The sequence below is a fragment of the Sarcophilus harrisii genome, chromosome 1 (assembly GCF_902635505.1).
Source record: "Sarcophilus harrisii chromosome 1, mSarHar1.11, whole genome shotgun sequence".
In the NCBI taxonomy this organism is placed as follows: Eukaryota; Metazoa; Chordata; class Mammalia; order Dasyuromorphia; family Dasyuridae; genus Sarcophilus; species Sarcophilus harrisii.
In genome coordinates this window covers 86,364,566-86,387,141 of record NC_045426.1, presented here as the reverse complement: position 1 = coordinate 86,387,141, position 22,576 = coordinate 86,364,566, and the positions used below count along the sequence as shown (strand labels likewise).

Sequence of the window (22,576 nt, the reverse complement as noted above, 5' to 3'; positions counted from 1 at the left end):
GAGTCATTTTTCCCTCACTTATTACCCAACCTGTTGCCAAGCCAAGTTCGATACTTCCACAATCAATTCTTCCTTCTCTCCTCTGATGCTGTCCCTATCACAGTCCAGAGAGTAACGACCATTTGCTCACCTTGTCTCCAGGGTCTCTTCATTTTCCATTCCATTCTTCACAAAGCTCCCCAAAAGTCTTCCTAATACTCAGGTTACTATCATTGGCAAAAACATTCCATGCCTCCCTGTGAACCCTAATGTAAAATGCAAATTCTGCAGCCCAGCAAAGAAGGCTTTCCACTCTGGCTCCCACATCTTTCCAGCCTCAGATTTCAATGTGCCTCCTTCATGTGCTCTGATCTAGATGAATCCCCCGAATGTGACATACTAAAGCCAGGAGTCCTCAAACTACAGCCCATGGGCCAGATGTGGCAGCTGAGGACGATTATGCCCCTCACCCAGGGCTATGAAGTTTCTTTATTTAAAGGCTCAAAAAACAAAGTTTTTGTTTTTACTATAGTCCGGCCATCCAACAGCCTGAGGGACAGTGAACTGCCTTCTCTGTACCCCTTCCCACCACCCTACCCCAGCTATTGTATCCCACAATAAAGTCTCCTATGGCATTGTCTGAACCACTCTGCCCTGATATCCACTAAGCACATGCCATATGTCCCCAGATATTCCTAGAACTACCTGAGATCAGGGACTGTTTTTTTTGTTGTTTTTTTTTTTAATTAAAGCCTTTTATTTTTAAAATATATACATGGACAATTTTCAACATTCAGTTACAAAACCTCGTGTTCTAATTTTTTTCCCTTCTTTTCCCCCAATCATTTCCCTTAGATGGCGAGTGATCCAATAAATGTTAAATATGTGCAGTTCTATACATATTTCCACAATTATCTTTCTGCACAAGAAAAATCATATCAAAAAGAGGAAAAAAAAAATGAGAAACAATGCCAGCAAACAACAAAAAGAGTGAAAATACTATATTGTGACCTATACTCTCTCTAGGAACAGATGGTTCTTCTGATCACAAGATCATTGGAACTCTTCTGAATCATGTCATTGTTGAGGAGAGCCACTTCCATCAGAATTGATCCTCATATAGTCTTGTTGCCATGTACAATGATCTCCTGGTTCTGCTCACTTCACTCAGCATCCGTTCATACAAGTCTCTCCAGGCCTTTCTGAAATCACCCTGCTGGTCATTTCTCACAGAACAATAATATTCCATAACATTCTTATACTGTATTCAGTTTCCAATTTCTGGCTTCTACAAACAGGGTTGCCACAAACATTTTTGCACATGTGGGTCCCTTTCCCTCCTTTCAGATCTCTTTGGGATATAAGCCCAGTAGAAACACTGATGGGTGTGCAAAAAGGGTGTGCACAGTTTTATAGCCCTTTGGGCATAGTTCCAAATTGCTCTCCAGAATGGTTGGATCCGTTCAATTCCACCAACAAAGTATCAGTGTCCAATTTTCCCACATCCCCTCCAACACTCATCATTATCTTCCTGTCATCTTAGCCAATCTGACAGGTGTGTAGTGGTATCTTATAGTTGTCTTAATTTGCATTTCTATGATCAATAGTGATTTAGTGCATCTTTTCATGACTAGAAATGGTTTTAATTTCATCTGAAAATTATTCATATCCTTTGACCATTTATCAATTGGAGAATGGTTTGAATTCTTATAAATTTGAGTCAATTCTCTATATATTTTAGAAATGAAGCCTTTACAAGAACTCAAGTGTAAAATTTTCCCCCAGTTTATTGCTTCCCTTTTAATCTTGTCTGCATTAGTGTTGTTTGTATACAAACTTAATATAATCAAAATTATCCATTTTGCATCCAATAATCTACAAGTTCTTCTTTAGCCACAAGTTCCTTCCTTCTCCACAGATCTGAGGCAGAACTATCCTTTGTTCTTCTAATTTGCTTATAATAACACTGTCTAGATCTTGAATCTATTTTGACTTTATCCTGGTATGTGGTGTTAGGTGTAGGTCAATGCCTAGTTTCTGCCACACTGATTTCCAATTTTCCTGGCAGTTTTTGTCAAATGGTGAGTTCTCATCCCAAAAGCTGGGGTCTGTAGGTTTGCCAAACACTAGATTACTATAGTCACTATCTAGTCCTGCAAACCTAACCTGTTCCACTGATTGACTACTCTTTTTCTTAGCCAGTACCAAATGGTTTTGATGATCACTGATTTATAATGTGGTTTTAGGTCTGGTACAGCTAGGCCTCCTTCATTAGCATTTTTTTCATTAATTCCCTTGACATTGACTTTTGTTCTCCCAAATGAATCTCATTACTTTTTCCAGTGCTGTAAAATGATTTCTTGGGAGTTTGATGTGGCACTGAATAAGCAGATTAATTTAGGTAATATTGTCATTTTTATTACATTGGCTTGACTTACCCATTAGCACTTGATATTTTTCCAATTGATTAGATCTGGCTTTATTTGTGTGTAAAGTATTTTGTAATTGTGTTCACATAGTTCCCGACTTTGCTTCAGTAGGTAGACTCCCAAATCTTTCATATTATCTAGTTATTTTAAATGGAATTTCTCTTTGTATCTTGCTGGACATTGTTGGTTATATATAAAAATGCTCGTGATTTATGTGAATTTATTTTGTATCCTGTAATTTTGCTAAAGTTGTGAATTGTTTCTGGTACTTTCATTGATTCCCTAAGCATATCACTCATCTGCAGAGTGATAATTTGGTTTCCTCATCAACTATAACCTCTTTTTCTTCTTCTCTTATTGCTAAAGCAGTGGTGATAGTGGGCAACCTTATTTCACCCCTGATCTTATTGGGAATGGTTCTAGTTTATTCCCATTACATCTGATGCTTGCTGATGGTTTGAGATATATGCTACTGGCTATTTTAAGGAAAACTCCATTTATTCCTATACTCTCTAGTGTTTTTAATAGGAATGGGTGTTGGATTTTGTCAAATGGTTTTTCTGCCTCTATTGAGATGATCATATGGTTTTTGTTAGTTTCGTTATTGATATAGTCAATTATGCTCAATTTTCCCAATATTGAACCAGCTCTGCATTCCTGGTATAAATCCTGCTTGGTCATAGTATATTATCCTGGGAATAATTTGCTGTAATCTCTTTCCTAATATTAATTGCATCAATAATCATTAGGGAAATTGGTCTATAATTTTCTTTCTTTGTTTTGACCACCCCTTCTTCCTCCCCCACCCCACCCCGTTCAGGTATCAGCACCATGTCTGTGTCAGAAAAACAAGTTGGTAGGATTCCTTCTTTCCCTATTTTTCCAAATAGTTGAGTTGATTAATAGTTTCTTCAATTTCTTTCTCTAAGATGGGACTGTTCAGGTAATTTACTTCCTCCTCTGTTAATCTGGGTAATCTATATTTTGGTAAATATTCATCTATCTCACTTAGATTATTACATTTATTGGCATACAGTCCAATTAGGAACTGTCCATTGCTAGCCTCTGAATCCCCACTGTTAAGCACAAGTTCTCATTCCCCCATGGCCAGAGGCCTTTGCTGGTGCGCCGTTGTTCCCTGGCCCCTGCCCCTGCTAGTGCCTTCTTTCTCCCGTGGTGTGGATCCAAGGGGGACCTCTGAGCACACTCCCACTTACACACATGCACATGAATTCTCTAAGGGCAGGGACAACTTTCTCTGTATCCCACATGTGGAGCAGCATTTAGCATTGAATAAAAAAGGGAGAACTGACTGAGTGAACAACGGAGATGTGGCACGTTATTAGGAAAAACCTAAGGTTCAACTTAAATTACTTTTATTCAGACAGATTGGAGACAGCCCCAGCGGCCCAAGAAGCTGGGTGGCTGCTTCCAGACCAAAGCGTGTGGAAGGAGCCTTGCCGAGGAGCCCCTCCAGGCCCTGGATCTTGCCACTCCTACCCTGCCCTGGGCGTGGGCCCTAGAATCGCAGCCAGAACATGCCGCTGCGGATCCGGTTGTAGTCAGGGAGTTGCTCGATGGGACCTGAGGGAGAAGAGCCGTTAGTCAGCCTGAGGCCCCGTCTGCAGACCCACTGAAGGCCCGTCCCAGTTCTGCTCCCTTCCCTCCCCACCCAGCGCAGGACACCTGGCCTCGGGGATGATCCAGAGGCCTTGGGAGGGAAGGAGGCGGGCGCGCTGCCTAAAACGTGAGCCAAGAGTGAAGAGCATGTTCAGCCTCAGGAGGCCGGGAACCTGTTCCTTCAAGCTCGGGGCCGGCACCGCCCTGTGGTCCCTGCTCCCGCTCCATGACCTCATTCTCCAGGCCTCCAAGGCCCCCAGTCCCTTGTCCCCACCCAGGAGCCCTCTCCCTGGGCACCAGCCTCAGGGGCCTCCTTCACCTCAGTCCAGGGGGAAAAAATCATAGTCACCCCTTAAAAAGAACCATGAGGGAAGCAAATTCACTTGATCGGTAGGAGGGGGAAGGGAGCTGCTGGGGCAGGTTTCCTGACGGAACTCCCTCTGACTGACAAGCAAACATGTCAGAGCAGCATCTAGGGGCTGCTTTGAACAGGGAGTGGCCAGAGTAATGGGGAGAGCAGGGATCCCTCCCTCCTTTACTCCAGGGCTCTAGTTCCTCTGCCCAAGATGGAGAACTTCCCACAAGGGGCTTTAGAACCCCAGCTCCCAACAAGACTCTCTCTGCTTCGATCTGGAGAGGCAGAAATGTGCCTCAGCCCAAATGATGGAGAAAAGAAGGGAAGTCATTAATCTGACTTTGAAAACCTGGCAGAAATTCAAAGGGAAAAAAGTTAGGACAAATAGCAGACTCCTCTTCTTTGTAAACTCACACCCAAGTGAATAAAAGAAGGCTCCTTAACCCAAAAAATCCCTAGTCCCAGCCCTAGTCTCACCTGAGCAGGAAAGACAGCCTGCAAACTACTCACCTACTGCAGCCACTGCAGGGCACTGGTCATACAGGTATTTGGAGCAGACGTTCCTTATGACACTGGCGTCGATCTCCTAGAGGGAGCGAATGTCAGATGAGCAAGGAGTCAGCACTGAGACACACACAAGGCTCACCCACACAATAGCAAGGTTTCAAAATCAACAACACATCTGACCCAGCAATTTTCTTTATTAGTTTCTTTGCCAAAACATTTTCTTCTCTTTATAGTAAATACCTTTGAGAAATAAAACAGAGAATGCTTTAAAAATGCCTAATTAGACTAATTGCTACCAAAAGAATTCTTGCTAAGTGCACTCTGGGAAACCTCAGAGGTGGTTTGATTATAGGATAGAGCAGATACTAAAGGAGCTCCCTCACTTATACTTGAAACTCTCTTCCAGTATATGTATTCAAGAAATAGCAACAGACTAGGAAATGGGAAAGGAGGCAGCATGCTTCTCTGTTGAACCCCCAAAGGCAGAATCATGCCCAGCTTTTCTCTGGAAATCTCGTTCCAACAACAATTGCTGACAGTGGTTCTCAAAGTCTGGTCCAGAGCATCCTGAGGAATCTCTGAAATCCTTTCAGAGAGTCTACATCTTCATAATTGGTTTTCATTTTTAATGTGATCACTATAACTATAACCCACATAAACAAAAACTCTTTGGGCAGATCCTCAATCATTTTTAATAGGATAAAGATACTGAGAACAAAAGTGTGAGGACCACTGTGCTATGAGATCCAGCAAATCTGGCTTAGAGTCAGAGCTGACTGAAGTCCAAAGAACCAGAGGAACCATGTTCGTCCTTGGAAGAGGTGCCCACAAAGGTTTCAGGGGGAACTTGTCCAAATGATCACCTTAAGGGTGGACAGAAGTAATCTCATCTGGGGTTACTAGAGTACCAGGCAGGAAAAAAGAATCACTAATTCCTTCAATGACCCAAACTGAGGAGCAAAGCATAGATAGTCAGTAAACTGGGCCAATTTCTAATTCAAGTACTTTCCTGGGCTCAGGTTCACAGAGTTCACTGCACAAAATTCACAGCCTTTTGAAGACTGGCCAAGACAGCATACCTCAGGCAGCCTGCAATTCTTGGCAATAGGTCTTGTGCCCAGAGAGAACACCAGGAATACAAACTCCAAATTGCACAGGCCCCAAAGTGTCCGCAAGTGTCCTACACAAGCCTAGTCTGTATCCACTAATGTACAATAGAATACCAATTCTACCTTTATTCTCATCCTATTAGAGGCAAAGACTGACCTCTTTCATCCTGATAGGCATTGCTATAAATCAACAGAAGGAACCTATACACACCCACCCCTTCCTAAAGTAGATTTGTTCTGCTGCATAGAAATCTGGTCTCCAAAGTTGCCCATAGTCCTCCCACCCCAGCCTTTCCGTACCGAAATCCTCCTCTCCCATTCAGACAAAGGGATACGGCGGCCATATGTCAGCAGGCTACGTCCAATGTCTTCACACACAGGGGTGGTACCTGCAAAAAGAGTTGTTCTAATGACAGACTCAAAAAGAATGCCTTATGGAAGCGCTTTCCATGCTTCTGGATTCCAAACCACATCTTTACAAGGTAAAGAAGGATAATCAATTTCACCGCTAAAAAATTAAACCCTTCACAAATTAGGGAGCGATTTAGCTAGTGGTATTTCCCCAAATGAAGAAACCATGTAATATTCCAACGGCAAGAATTGTCCTGGGAGCACAATGTAGGAAGAATTAGTGTGAGGTTCCATGTAAATGTGTCCAGCATTCAGGAGCCCACTGTCTGAGAATTTTCCTCAAGGCAGGCAAGCATTTCTTCTCTATGTGCCTGCTAACGATAAAAGGTGTGGTCTGCTTTTAATTCAATGTATTTTATGGTTTATTCAGATCAAGTAATTTAAGAAAGATTCTGGTTAAAAATGGGTAACCTATGGCCAGGCAGCTGCAGGGTCCCTGAGGAAACGGCAGACTGGCACAGCAGGGTGCTGGATTTGGAGTCAGAGGGCCTAGAGTTGAACTGGGAGGACCCTCCCCTCCCCAGCCAGGTCACAGAATCTTCTGGGCCCCACTGGCAGAGTAAAATAGCTAAGCTAGACGGCCTCGACAGGTCTTCTGAGCCCCAGTCTATAATCTCGGACAATGACTGTTCACTAGGACCAGGTTGGTGCAACCTCAGAACCACCAGTGCAGAACAAAACCGCTCCTTGATTCTTTGTCTACCCATCAAGGCCTAGCCTCAATGGCTTCAGCGGAGACTCTGGCAAGAATGTCCAGTTCCGCTTCCTCCAAAAGAATAAAGGCGGCTTTGTGACTATCGTCTCAATGAGCCCGTTAGTATTTTCAGGTTAAAAGTACTTTCTTCATATTAACCTCATTAAATAAGCAAATACTCTGATCCCCACTTTACATAGTAAGAAAACAAGGCTCAGAAAAGTAATTTGCTGCCAACACGCAGTGCCAGGGCCCAAGCCCAGCACTCTTCACTATTCTACACTTGGTAGATGGTTCAAAATAAGCTGTGACCAAAAAACTCACCTCCACAGAGGTGACCAAACGTCTCAGCATTGGAAAATGGTCCCAGACTCGGGAGTCAGAAGGCCTCGGGTCAAATCCCAACCTGGCACCCAAGAGTCAAAATGACCTCGGGTCCCTTAAAGCTCTCTGGGCCTCGGATTTGTCACTGGCAAAATAAGGGGCTGCTAACGGCCAACCTTCCCTCCCACACCATGGGACTGAGCTTGGGGGGCTCAGGAAACAGACGCAGCCCAGCCTTGAGTCTGGGTCCTGCTGGCAGAGGCTCCACCTCTGCATGCCGACGAGGCACCCAAGGAAAGCCAGGTGGTGATCGCGGGAGAACTCCATCTCCAGGCTCTTCTTGCCTCCCCCCTCTCGAGACCCTTCGGAGGCAGCAGCGGCCCCTGTCCCCCACCTCCGTGCAGACCTACCGTCCAGATGAGAGACCAGCGCGTTCCTCAGGATGTTTTTGCCCCTCATCACCTCGCTCTCGGTGGCACTGGTGCACAGACGCGTCCTGCACAGCAAAGCGTATGTCACTGCCCGTGCTAACATCACACAGACTAGCCCGTGGCCCTCCCCCTGCTTTGAGACACTAGGAAAAGCGCCGGCTTCAGAGTGAGAGGCGAAGCTCAGATCCCCGGGCATGCGGCGAGTGACTTTACCACCCTAGGCTTCAGTTTCTGCATGTGTGAAATGGTGGGGAGGGGCTTGATGACGGAGAATTGTGCAGAGCTTTAAAAAAGTCACCCACAAAACCCACCACAAGGCACAGGCGCGTGCAGCTGAAGGCTACTCCGGACGCGCAGGCCCAATGCCCCAGCCCAGAGAAGGCACTTACCACTGGCCCTGAAGGAAGAACACCATGTCGTCTATGTTCATTTTGTCAGTGACAAAATGGATGCCAAACAGGCCGGTTTCCGAGTAGCAGATGTTGAAGGTCTGGAAGCTCTGGCAGAGCTTGTTCGCCACCGACACAGCGGCCAAAGGACTGGACTGGTGCTGTAACCAAGTCAGACTGAGCATCACTTTCCTGGCAGCCTGTTCCTTACCACAAGTCCCGCAGCCCTCCCTCTGTTAGAAGAGGAGAAGCAACACCGCTGACAGCCACAGCCTTTCCCGGGTGCTCTCGGTAGCAGAACCAAAAAAAGGAATAGAAAAGCACCATTTTCAATCACTGAAATCTTAAAAAAGGTCTCACCCAGAGCAGGCAAGTCAGCATAGAAGCCACAGGCACTCGCACTGGGCTTTCCCCCTCACCCCGCCTAAGTCAGAAACTTTACACAGGAGGACACATGCTGCGCGCTTCTTCACACCCTTCCTGAGGAGGCTTTTTCCTAGTTCTCCTACTTCTGTGGCCCTCCCCATGCCACCTGCCTTTCTCAGGGTCCCAGGCTCCCAAGCATCACAGGGGCCCTTCTGAACCATAACTCTGAGAAGGTTTTAATCGTTAGTCAAATTTGGCACAAGCTCCATTTTGTGCAAAAAGATCCAAGAAGAAAAGGGTCCAAGTAAATAAAAGAGCCCAGTACTTTCCCCTTTATACCATATCTGCCCAGGAGCTGCCATTTTGCAGCTCTCATTTCAAACACACACAAACCAAGCCAGGACTACAGAAGGGAAGACCTCCTACACGAGCCCTTCCTCATGCCTCCCCACTGTTCCCAAGTCCCTCATGGTACCCACTCACTTGGGAACCCAAAAGCCAGGGCTTTATAAGCACACACACACACACACACACACACAGGAGAGAGCCCAGGTCCTTACCACACCCCCTCCATAGGTGCAGTCATAGTGACCAATGATGGAGTTGGCCACAGAGAGGGCGATGTTATCAGGGTTGGCCCAGCCGGGGCCCTCCACTGCCAGAGCCACATGAGCCAGAGGCAAACCATCATCCCGGTGACGAATCTGAAACAGGAAAAAAGTGGTCAAAAGGAGGTTCCCAAAGCACATTCTAGAGTATTTATCTGAGGGTTCTCTGGGATGGCCAGGCTCACACTTTCTGTCCCCTGGGCCAGGTCTAACTAGGAAATACAGAAGTCTTGTTCCCAAAGAATTCACAATCAGGACGGGAGTTTAGGGAAGGAGGATATTCAAGGCCTGCCTGCGGGAACTCAGTCTAGACTGGAAATCAGAAGACAGACTTGGTATGAGGTAAAGAAATGAATTTAGGAAAAAAAATACACCTTATTCACAAGTCTTTAAGTGAAATTTAGGATTTCCTTCAATTGTGGACATACACAATAAACATTATTCTGAGAAATGTCCACAAGCTTCACCAGACTGACAGAGGGTTCCATGACACAAACAGGTTTAAGAACTCTGGTCTGGACGAAGACTATCCCATGAAACTGGCCAGAGGATGTCTCTGGTTGCACTCTTGCTCAAGGTCACAGTGGCTATTCATAAACATAATGCCCCAGAGGCAAAGGCAGTGTAATGATAGCCTTGTGTACTAGGTCTCTGTCTCTGATAAATCTGAACATTTTAATTATCTTGCTTAATGTGTTTTATTTCTCAATCTGAAACTGTTTACAGAGGTCTATGTAGGGAGCTTGTAGGAGCCACCTTTTTGTTCTCTGCCTCTGGGACACACAAGTTTAACAAAGGCCTCCCTTCTCCTAACTCCAACAGACATAATTAGCCAAATCTGGACATAGGCTTGTCATTAGTCTGGGTAAAAATAAATTTGGAGCCATATTTCTGAAGTGTGGCAAAAAAACCCCAATGAGGTCCTCCAATGTGGTATTGATTTCCCCAACATAGATCACAATTCCTTGGTGCCATAGTAAATCACATCCTAAATTATTGTGGTCAAAACAGCTCATGTCCTCATGATTAAATTTCTGGTGATTAGCCTTTCCTACACTGAGGAAGACTAATTCTTGGCCAATACAGGCACATATCCTGTGGCAAAACCAATATGCAATTCAATTAAGTGCTTGTTACATTCCAGGCAGCTAGCTGGCAAAGTGGGGAAGGTGCAGGATTTCAAGTCAGGAAGACTCAAATCTAGCGTCTGACATTTACTGTGTGATCATGGGCAAGGGTCAGGAAACCCTATTTGTCTCAGTACCCTCTGCAAGATGAGCTGGAGAAGGAATTGGCCAATCACAATCACTTGGACACAAAATTGGGACACCTGAAACAACTAACCCGCCACAACAGAAACACCTGGGCACGAACTGGGGATACAAGGGTAAAAAAAAAAATACTCTGACATGGTAGGATCTTTAAGAGCCTTCTTGTTCTTACACAGGGTCTGCTCAGCATACAATGAAGCAACAAAAGCAAACTCCAGGGGCAGAGAACATATGAAATAAATACTAAATGCATAAAACTATGACTTCGATATTTCCCAATTCCTTTCCATAAGGATTGGGAGTGCCTGCTCCAAGAGCATACCTCACTGCCTGTGAAGCGGCAGGATGAAGGGAGAGGCACAGCATCGTCAGCATATGTCTTGGAGAGGCTGCCAAAATGCTTCTCAGCAAGGTCCACTAGCTGCTTGTGCTCCACGCCTGGTCAGGGAAGGCAGAAGAGAGATCATGTCCTCAATGTCATCCTTCAACAACTCCGCTACCCCCAAAGCTCACCCCAGAGAATACAGCTCGGTCAGAGGCCCAGAGGGACAAACTCAGATTAAATCTAGGAAGACAATGGCTGGAAAACTAAACAACTCCTCAGGTGAGCAAAGGCCAGCTTCTGAGACTCAAGCTGGCAGAAGAACAAATCTTGAGAAAACATCAGGCCTAAATCCTTCTTCTGCCACCGAATTTGGGGAGTCCAAGCCCCTTAGAGCAAAACCACACTCCAGCACGCACGTAGCTGGGGGGCAGTGAGTAATGACTTCTAACCTTCAGTCTTGAGCCCTTAGTTAAATCACCTGGATCCTGTTGCTCTGTACACAAGCCAAAGGAAGGGTACAAACTAAGGCATGCAGGGAGGAAACAAAGAGGCTGGAAAATGGGTCCTGGCCATGAGGTGCCTGGGGGATGAGGGATAGCAGAGTGTGATAAGGAGAGAAGAGGGGGTCCTTAAGGGAGCAGACTAGAACTAGCAGCAGTAGAGAAGCAGGATGATGAGTGATCTCATAGCCCTTCCCTTTCACTTCTCAGAGCCCTCAGCAGGATCTAGGTGGATCCCCAACACCCTCTCCTCCCCCCCCCCCATTGCTTGTCCCTCTGTGCCCTTCTCCTCGCCTGCCCCACACTCACCTCCTGCAGCAGCCAGCACCATTCGAGGGGCCTTGTAATAAGTCTCAATAAAATCAGCCAAGTCTTGCCTGGACAGTTTTCTGAAAAGGAAAAGTTCACACATGAGAACTACCTCGCTCTGGAGCTGGCAGTGACTTCGGAAGCCATCTAGTACAACCTCCACATTTTACAGATGAGGAAACGGAGACCCAGGCAGTTCTCAAAAACAATGAAATACCACATGTAAGATTTAAACACACAGGTCTTCTGATTCCAGAGCCTGAAGTTTGGATAAATATGGATACACTGTATATTCCAGATACTCTGAAATAGGGTTCAAAAGAGATCTGGGTTAAGTTCCTACTGGATGAAAGTCGTTTTCTCATTTATAAAAGAGAGGCAATAAGTGCACTTCATACCTCAAAAGGTTGTTATGAGAAAAACCCTGCATACTTTCATTTTCACCCCAATTATATGCTAACAAAATTTTTTTTTTAAGTTTTGAGCTCCAAGTTCTCTCTCTGACCCTTGCTCCTCGCTGAGATGGAAAGCAATCATGTACGATTATACATGTGTAACCCTATGGAGACACTGGATAAATAGCCCGCTATTAGCTCTATATGAGGTTTGATTATAAGACAACAGCCAACACACCAGAACTCACACATCCTTCTGGCTGTCAGAGCCAGATCATCATAATTTGTCATAAGATCAAAATCTATCTGAGCTGAAGGGAACTTGAGGAACAAGGACTGTCAGCAGAGGTCCTTTGACCAATCCTTATGTGTAAGAGATAAAACAAAGGTCCCTGGAAGCAAAGGGCTTTTTGGGAGGCCGTATACCTATTCTAAGTTCAATGCCACTGTACAAGTCTAGACTCCTCTGGGATCTGCCTTCAGAACTCAAACCTCATTTGGCCCCTAAACCAATATTCTTCAGTCTTATTCCCCAGACATGGCTCAGGATAACTCTGGCTGTTTCCAAGTATCAAAGCCATCCTCACATGCCTAATATTTACCCCTACTGAGGATGATCAGAAGGTGCCAAAGGCACCGAAGAAAGTTTCCCTGCGGCCTTGAGCTATGTTTCTGTCCAACCACAGCGGTTAGAGTGAGTGCACCCCTCCCAAAGGGAGCATTTATTTAAATATCTACCTTTCCAAGGCTACAGGCACACTTGGCACCTATGCCTGGATAAGGCTCCTTGAGCCGTCCTACACTGTTCCACCACCCCTGATAAAGCACTGCGGGTGCTCCAGAGACAGGGCTGCCCCTTGGCAGCAGACTCTCACTTGGCATTCGCACTGGGTCCTTCCACAGCCTGGGCAAGGGGAGTGCCTTGGTAAGCAGTGGCATGAAGATAGTCAAATACCACATCCCGCAAGGAGCTGTCATTCTCCTGCATTTCTTGAAGAATCACACTTCGTTCCTTCTCAATCTGGGAGTCCTCCAAGCTGCAGTTCTGCACGATGTCACCCAAGATTTCAACAGCTATAAGACACACGTTAAATAAAATGAGGGAAAAAGGACTGTGGAAAAGCTGCTAGCGCAGAGATCTCACCAACCTGATGCTAAGTAACAGGTGGATGAGACAGTAGAATGGGAGAGAAACATTGTGGTCATCACTGCACTCCCTACCTGCAACACCAAACAGACATCTGCACGTTATTCTCGGCCAGAATTAGATGCTGTGGTCATCCACAAATAATGATGTGAATTGTTTTCTCTGGCATGAAACTGATGTTACCTATAAAGATTTACTGCTTAGTTATCTACCTCTAGCTGTTTGTGTTCCACACTTGATCAAGGAAGGCAGGAGAGGTAGCATGATCTCCTCAATAATCTCCCAATAATTTAGTCATAAAACATTGGCCATACATAATTCTGGGGGGAATCCTTTGAGAACAAAAAGGCATTTCAGCCATAGAAAGGAAGATGGCCCTTCTAGCAACCCACCAATTTATCAATGGAGCAATCTGAAGGTGGGAATGGTCAAAGGTTAGGCAGGTATCTTTGGGAAAGATGATAGTTTATAATTGAGGGCAGACCAAAGGTTGGGAAGTTGTGATGACCATTAAGGCAGAAAGACAAAGATGGGTTTAGAATTAGAAAACTTGCTTTAGAAATTACAGATAACTTCTAAATACTGCTAATTCCTATACCAATGGCTGGTAACATCATTCTTTCCTAAGAAACATTCCTAATAAGGCATTTTCTTTGTGATTTCGGTCTAGGAGAAAATATTTTAATAATTTAAATTATACAATTTAAAGCACTCCCCAAGGGAATCTTCAGTCATTAAATAAGTCCAGACATCATTCAAATGTTGGATTCTGAACAAATGATGGAAAATTAACCAGGAAGCATCCACAGCCATGATATACAGACTCTTAAGAGTGAGAATGGATCTAAGAAGTCAACTACCAACTCAAATCTGAAACATGAATCTCTCTCCTTCCCCACCTCAACTTCCCTGTAAAGTGGTCACACAGCATTGGCTTTAATAACTATATTAACTGAGAATTCACTACTTCCTTATTCTACTCTGAGAAAGCTAATTGTTAGGCACAATACTTCCCAATTCCTGAAGGGTCCTTGCCAAAGCTACTAGTCTCAGGGATTCAACTTCTGCAAAACATCTATATACTAAGCCATCCATGCAACAAGATATTATCATATACTAATCAGATATGCTGCATTTCAAGTTTCCAGCTCTTGCCATGGATTTCATGCTGTTTCATTGCATTTATTCAGTGATCCCTTACAACAAAAAGATGCTGTTTGTAGATGCGTCACTTCATACTACATACTATTTCATCTCTTCTATCACATAATCCTCTGAGTTGTCTTCTAGAAGGGAAATGATCCTGAGGGATCTCTTGAGGAGATTCCATGAGGAAACTATGACCCAAAGGGGGTGACTCAATTTCTCAAATTCATACATATATTAAATTGCAGGGCCAGGATTCAAAGCTAAGCCTTCAAGTCTAACAACTTGGACAACACTTCACTGCTCCTTAGAGTCTCGCAGCTAGGGAGATGACAGATTACAAAATCAGGGGTGAAATCCTTCTTGATACAACTGTCAAGGTCACTGTCAAGCTGGTGTCACTAAGTGAGAAACAAACCACATCTCCAATACACAGAGAACCCAGAAGGCTGCTTACCTTTAGGAAGGTCTTTGCTCAGGGCTTTGATATAGTATGCGGTATGTTCCCGAGTAGTGTAGGCATTTAGATGGGCACCCATTCTCTCTATTTCTTCTTCCAATGCTTTTCCAGGACGATTCTTTGTACCCTGGAAACAAATCAACAGAGAAGAAAAATCAAATCATTTTAGGCTGTCCCAATTCAATGGCCAAAAGAAATGTGAGAAATAAGGGCCCTTTGGGAAGCAGCTTACAACAAGCTATTTTCCAACTAACTTTCAAAACTCAGCACAAAATCCCTTATCCCTTTAATTCATAAATCCCCATAACTCATCCCAGCAATACTATCTATGGCAGGGAATTCAACCTGGGATCCATGAACTTGCTTTTAAATATTTGATAACCATTTTCAATGTAACTGGTTTTATTTTTCAATCACATGTATGTTACTTTATGCATTTGAAATGGATGTTTAAATATATTCTCCTTCCTCCTGTTTAAAAAAAAAAAATAGAAAATCATAGTAAAGCTCAGAGGATTTAGTATCTTAAGGCGAAATTCAAAGACTGACCAACAATGGTCAAGAGTTGTGAAAGCCCTAATGGCAAAGCTTTTCTGAACATTTCCAAAGTGGAGCTAGAAACCCAGAGATTGTAAGCTAGACCTTGTCAGCTATGTCCTAGAACCCCCCTGGGCTCTTTCTTCCAGTGTTAGACCTTCATTAGTGGCTCTTAAATAAAACAATGTACTATAATGTGAAGAGACATATTCTCAGAAATTCATGTCCCAAAAGTTACACAAATTAAGGAGCCTCTGGGATCTGTGGTTCTAGAATATAGTGACCTTCAAGCGATTCATACCTTAAATGCCAAGTGTTCCACGAAGTAAGCAGTTCCATTGTTGTTTTCATTTTCATAACGGCTGCCAACATCTATCCAAACTCCCACCTGGAGGAGAAATAATAAAGAAAAACACCAGGAGCTTCACTCCAGTCTTTCAAGTTACACACAGATCTGTTCATATCACTGCTCTGTTTGAAACTGCATCGAATAAAATTTAAATAACTTGCTTAGTGTCAGCAATTCACAAACTGGTTACCAAACTCTTCAGTTCTGTCTCTCCCTAACACATACTATTCACTTGGAGACTGTACTATACTCCTTTCAATGCATCTTGTGCCTTTGTGCCTCATGCCTTTGTATATATTGTTCCCAAAGTCTTGAATGTCCTTTCTCTTTTCAACATATTGGAATTTCCCCATCTTTAAAGCTTAACTTATCTCCTCATTTTTGCTGAATGCCATTAATTATGTCAGGGTCTATACTTTGCTCACAGGGATCCTTAGTCCGGTTAACTGACTTTTCATAGATTTAGAATTGCAACTTACTCTTTATGTCAGGCAAATACCTTAATCATCTTTTGTGGTTAACTATAGGATAGATTACCACAAAAAGGTCTTTTACACAGAGGTAAATTATTCCAGGACAAAATCTTGCACAAGGTATGGCCCTCAATATTTATTGTTTAATTGATAAAGGAAAACAAAGGTGATCACTTTAGAGATTGTATAATTTTACTCTCTTCAAGGACTCTCAGGTAGATGACCTGATTTTATATTAGCAATCCAGTTAAGAACCATTTTACAGATGAGAAAAATTAAGTGACTTATTCAAGGTGGGATAATAAGTCTACAGCAAAGCCACAACTAGAATTCAGACTTGACTCTAAATCTAAGGACTCTACTATTGGCATTCAACTCCTTTAGTCCTACAGAGTAATAATAGATCAGGCATTGCCCATCAGTGGTAAAGTATAGAGCTCCTAAGTTAACTAGCTGACCCATTCCTAAAGTGGAAGCTTATAGGATCTGGAAAGTAATGGCCCCGCTTACCAAGAAACCTATTTCAAACTTACTGTACAGGTAGGCTGGTTGGAGTCCTCAGAAGCCACCCGGAGCCCATTGTCCAGCGTGGTGACCTGGGTTGCTGGAATGTTCTGGAGAGTCTGAACAAAGGTAGCTGCACTACGAGTTGCGGGCAGCTTTAATAGAGAAGGCTGAAAAAATAAATTGTCATTAGAACAGCTCTAAATCTGACCATATTGATCTCAGTCATTCCTGACCCAACACAACCAATGACCCACTTTCTCTTCCCTTCTGACACCAAAATCTAGGAATAATCTGATAAACACGTCTCTAATGCTATTATTTTTCTGTCTCTCCCATAGTGAATGACTTTGTGAAATAGGGCCTGGGACCTTTATTCTCCCCTGAGCACAATGATTTGTATCAAAATTTGACTGTCTGAATGTTTTTCCCATAGTTCAGCAACCCAAAGCAGTTTCTTGAAAGTCCATTCCAGTCTTAGTTGAGTACAATACACTACAGAGAAAAAGGGACACATAATGATGGTCACAAAAAAAATTCAAGAGTCATGAACACCGAAGACTAAGTACATGCAACCCTCAATTTGCTCTCCTGATCCAGAACAGAGAAATAAATCAAAATCCTGAGATAATTCAAAATAATTCACTGTAGCTCAAACTTTAGCCTCCTCCTTTTCTACTTTAGTTTTAACAAAGCTGCTAATAAGTAGCTTAAGAGACTCAAGATAGCATATATTATTCTAGGACTTTGCAATTCAAACTAGTCACAAGTCCACTTAAGCTAGAAGTATGGGTCTGCACCGGCCACTCTCAGATTCAGTCAACAAGTTTCAAAAAACAAAAATCACAGAATGTCCAAGTTGGAAATAACCTCAGATACCACCCATGCCCAACAAGCAGGATGACATGCCCAGCCTCTGTTTAAAGGCCTCTACCCAGGGCTAAATGCACCACCTATAGCGGCAGCTCGCTGCCATTTCTGGACAGCTCTAATGCTAAGTTTTTCCTAACATCAAATAGGCCTCTTTGCAGCAATTTATGCACAATGTTCAGGATTCTTTCCTCTGGAGCCAAACCAGAGTTTTATGCACTGCTCCACAAAGCATCCCTTCAAATGGGAAGACACACCAAGGCTGGAGGGCAAGAGGTGGGGGTGGGGTGGTTGCAGGCCAGTCAGTAGCCAGGTGAAGTAGATAGAGCACAGGCCTAGGAATCAAGACCATCCATCTTCCGGAGTTCAAATCCATCCTAAACACTAGCTGTGTGATCTTGGGGAAGTCACTTAGCCTTACTTGCCTCCATTCTTTTATATACAAAATGAACTAAAAAAAATGACAAACCACTGCCGTATCTTTGCCAAGAAAACTCCAAACACAACTGAAATGACTCATTAACAAGGAGAGATAAAGGTGCAACTCCAAATACACCCTCTGAGCCTTCTCTTCCACAGGTTAAAAATGGCCCAAGTCCTTCAACTCCTATCATGGACTCAAAGCTCTCAACTATCCCACTTCCCCTGTTCTGGATACCTCTCCAGGTTACCAATATCCTCCTCAGACCACAGCCACCAAACCTACAGCACCATACCACGTATAAGGCAGGAGACAGAGTACGTGCTTATTCCTAAATTTTATGTCATGCCCATCTCAACACAGACCAAGGTCATTGGTTTTTTTAACTGCAACATTGCCCTGCTTACTTATATTGATCTTGCGGGTCTACTAAAAACACCAGATCTTTTTCAGGCCAACTACTTTCTCCCCACCACCCTCATATTATGCCTGTAAACCTGATTTTTGGCGCCCACCCAAATTTAAGACATTTATTCCTATTGAACTTCTTCATGCTATATTTAGCCTGTAAGGATTTTTTTTGGATTCTGACTTAGCTGGCCATCCTTGTGTTTCACCTGAAACCCTCCTGGGTATGTCGGGTTTCTAGCTAATCCTCAAGACCGCCTCATCCAAAAGACCACCACCACCTACTCGTTCCTGTAAGTAGGGGCTGGAAGACCGGGCTGGAAGGCGCAGGAGAATGGGGCAGGTGGGCCCTGGAATTAGGGCTAACCAATCGGAGCTACCACTCAAATGACGGCCCTTCCTTCCCCCCCAGCCCACCGGCTCCCGGGCAAGTCCCGCGCTTTCTCCGTTACGCTACACCATCAACCTCGGGTCCTACAGGCGCCCTCCGGGTAAGGAGACACCTCTTCCCGGGAGCGGCGCCCGCCTGGAGAACGGGGAGAGCGAGGCTCGGAAAGGGAGGGCGCCAGCCCGGGCCAAGGTCAGGGCAGGCGCCGGCCTCGGTCAGCGCGCGGAGCCGGCTGCCCGAACTGGGCCGAGCCCCTCCTCTCGGACGCCGAAGGGTCTGTCTCCGAGCCTTCGGCCTCGTCTCCACGGCCCCCTGGCCGATTCCTCCTCGGAACCTCCTACCCGTGCCTCCCGCCGGGCCGGGCCGGGCTGGGCCCCCAGCCTCTCCCGGGCCCCCAGCCCCTCCCGGGCCCGCAGCCTCTCCCGGGCCCCCAGAGCGCGGCCCTAAGCCCGTGACCCTGTGACCTTCCCCGGCCCCAGCTCGGGGAACGCTCCCGCCTCGCGGCACCAGGCGCTCTCCCTTCCCCCCACACACACACCGCGCCGGTGGCAAGACAGGAAGACAGTGAAGCCTCACCGAGCGGCGAACGCGGAAAAGGGCCCTGGCAGCGGCACCGCCGACCCGGCAAACAGAGGAGGCCGCCATCTTCTTCGCTTCTTTCCCTCAAGCTGGGCGGAGCATGCGCCAAGAGACGTCCGAGATGGACTTCGGCTGGGACGGCGCATGCGCCTTCTTGGACCACCACCCCCGCCTCCTTTTTCCTCTCTTGTTCACTCTCCCTCTCCAGCGAGTTCTTTCCTCTCTCCCTTTTTCCCTCTCCCTCTCCCTCTCCTCCCCTTCCCCCTTCTCCCCTCTCCTCCCTCTCCACATCTCTCTCTGTTTCTTACTCTGTGTGTGTCTTTCTCTCTCTCTGTGTCTTTCTGTGTGTGTCTTTCTCTCTTTCTCTCTCTCCCCCCTCTCTCTTTCTCTCCTTTTCTCTCCCTCTCTCCCCTTCTCTTCCTTCTTTCTTCTACTTTCTTATTTCTCTCCCTCTCTCTCTCTCTCTCTCGCTCTCTCTCTCGCCGCCTGTCGAAGAACCCCGTGAAGTTCTCGGGCGCTTCTGTCAATCACTGCCAGCACCTCCCTTCATTCATTCATTCATTCTCAGGGTTCGGAGCTAGAAGGTACAACAGAAGCCATCCAGTATCCGAACAAGTATTCCCGAACCCCCCGCCGAAGGCCTTCGAGCCTTAGCTTAGAGACTCCCCGTTAGGAGAGCTCGGGCAGCCCATTCCACGTGCTCACTCCTTTAGCAAACATTGATTGAGCCCCTACCGCTTAAAGCGTCTGAATTGGGCGGGGCATTGGGGGTGAAAGAGTAAAGATTGGATAACAAACAAAGAAACTGAAACTCTTGCCTTCCTTGAAGGATGTAGTAGCGAAGAAAGGAAACCTACTAACCTTGGTCACTTTCATGTGGAATATGCCATGAGCGCACCTTGATCCTGAACGGGCAGGCGGCCCTTGCTACGATCGACCGGGAGCCATCCTCGAGAAAAAGGGGCCTGACATCCTCTTCGTCCGCCACCACCCACAGACGAGCCGCCACCCTTCCTGCAGGTAAGCAAGCCCCGGGGCCTAGGAAGAGCAGACCACCTGCCCGGCCTCCCATCCGGACCCCAGTCCCACCCCATCCCCCATCCATGGCATAGGAAAGTCGCTGTTGTGGGTTTGGGGGGTGGCTCTACAGGTACTATAAGCAACCATAACTACCGACCGCCCCCAAAAAAGGAAATCATCACCACCAAAGTCCTTGGCCCTGTCAACGAACGAAGTGAAAATTATTTTACATGTGAATAAATTAATTTGGTCTGATGAAACCTACAGTTCCATGCTCAGGACATCAAATTCCTAAAATAAAAGATTACAGGGAAGCTAGATAGTTAAAATAGTTATTTTATGTATATATATATATATATATATATATATATATATATATATATATATATGTGTGTGTGTGTATAGGTATATATAGATATATAAATATATGTGTATATAAATATAGATATAGGAGTAATGTATATATGTGTATAAATATAGATATATATGTGCACAAATATAAGTTATATATTATATAGATGTATATGTAATATATGTGTATAAATTTATACATGTGTATGTGTATAAATATAGATAGTATATATGTGCATATTAAATATAATATATGTGTATAATTATATGTATATATGTGTATGTATAAATACAGATACACAAGTCTGTGGATCTCCAGTCAAGAACCTCTGTAGAATATGATCTCCTGGAGAGCAGGAGTTTCTTGCTATTCTGTTTGTACCCCCAGAGCTTAGCACTGCACATTTCACAAACATTTACTAAGCATTTCATTTGTACCAGGCATCCATCATGTTAAGTGACGCCTTTAAGGAGAAAGGGACAACCTGTAAACAATTATGTATGAAAAGCTGTATATAAAATAAATTGGAAACAATCAACAGAGGGGAAGGCACTAGAATGAAGAGGAACTGGAAAAAGTTTTCTTTGAACCGGAGGATTTTAGCAGGGACTTAAAAAACAAAACAAAACAAAAACAGGGAAGTCAGGACATAGAGACAAGGAGGAAGTCCATTCCAAGGGAGTGCCTCGTTTTAGGAATGGCTAGCAGGCCAATTTCACAAGATCACAGAGTAGGTGATGGGAGGGGGATAGAGGGGATTAGTAATATGTAAAAGGACTGGGAAGATATGAGGGGCAAGTTATGAAGGGCTTTTAGAACCAAACAGCAGACTTTATATTTGGTCTTAGAGATGATCAGGAGCTACTGGACTTTATTGATTGAGTCCAGAGGGTGATGGGGTCAGATTTGCATTTTGGGAAGATCATTTGGACAGCCAAGTGGAGGATGACTAGAGTGAGGAAAGATTTGTGGCAGAGAGACAACTAGCAAATTATAATTGTCCAGTTCTGAGGTGATGGGGACCTGCCTGTGGCAGTAGTTTAATAAATGATTTTTTCCCCTATTCATTCAGTTAATGAATTCCTTATCAATTATTAAGTACCTAGTATTCATAGTAGAAAGATACAAAACATTAAGTGAGGCCCCAGTGGCAAATAGGTCAGAAAGTATCAAAGTGTGACTGATTTTAGCTCAGTTGGTTCTCCTTGTCTCTGCCCTCTTGTGTAGATAGATTTCTGTACCTAGAGCCAGGAAAACCTGGGTATGAAACCTGTTTCAAACACATATGAGCCATGGAAGCTGAACAAGTGACTTAATACTTATGAGCCTCAGTTTCCTCACCTGTAAAATGAGAGGGTTGCACTGGATGACTTCTAAGGTCCCTTTTTGCTTGAATATATCATCCTATGAAAATTTAGTGATTAAAAAGTTGTTGGTGATTTTTGAAAAAGTCCTTTCCCCAGAGAGCTAAGGAGAGTGGTAAATAGTAAAGTAGTAAGCATCAACTATACCTAACTTGTTCAGTGAAGTGAAGGGAAGAGAAGGTATGGAAAGAGATGGGAAGGCTGCAAGAAAGATCAAGAATAGATATTTTTAGAATTAGGGAAATACTGTGTTCCTCCCTTTTTCAGTACATTTTAACATGTGTGATCTCTGCAGATCTGTACTCAGTTGCCTTGTCAAGGAGGCAGGGAAAGAATTTAGGGGACTCTATGCAAAGAAACCTTCCAATTCCTACAGTTACTTATTGCCCTGATTCTGCCCCACTAACAACCATACTCAGTGACCCATACTCACCCACAAGTGTTCCACTTACGCCTTCATAAATTCCAAAATTCCTTTACCCAATCATAATCTGTTGTCATTCTGCCTGTTTTTGCAACTCCAAATCCTGTTTTTC

General features: G+C 44.5%; 1 protein-coding gene across 1 annotated transcript; it reads right to left on the bottom strand.

The window, feature by feature from the left end:
* Nucleotides 1-3,767: 3,767 nt before the first annotated feature.
* LOC100919227 (cytochrome b-c1 complex subunit 1, mitochondrial) lies at nt 3,768-19,451 on the bottom strand. Its single transcript, XM_003762236.4, has 13 exons — nt 19,302-19,451; nt 16,668-16,808; nt 15,614-15,700; nt 14,773-14,902; nt 12,898-13,096; nt 11,628-11,707; nt 10,816-10,931; nt 9,175-9,318; nt 8,249-8,409; nt 7,839-7,924; nt 6,300-6,388; nt 4,894-4,969; nt 3,768-3,992 (listed from the first exon to the last, which is right to left on the bottom strand). Exons 1-13 carry the CDS (start codon nt 19,368-19,370, stop codon nt 3,928-3,930), a joined length of 1,443 nt encoding a protein of 480 aa, XP_003762284.1. The 5' UTR covers nt 19,371-19,451; the 3' UTR covers nt 3,768-3,927.
* Nucleotides 19,452-22,576: the final 3,125 nt, after the last annotated feature.

Coding starts and splice junctions, on each gene's coding strand:
- LOC100919227 (XM_003762236.4), bottom strand. CDS start 19,370: ATGGCGGCCTCCTCTGTTTGCCGGGTCGGCGGTGCCGCTGCCAGGGCC. Junction 10,932..11,627: donor GGTGCTGGCTGCTGCAGGAG/GTGAGTGTGGGG, acceptor TTCCCTGACCAG/GCGTGGAGCACAAGCAGCTA. Junction 3,993..4,893: donor CCCTGCAGTGGCTGCAGTAG/GTGAGTAGTTTG, acceptor CTTCTCCCTCAG/GTCCCATCGAGCAACTCCCT.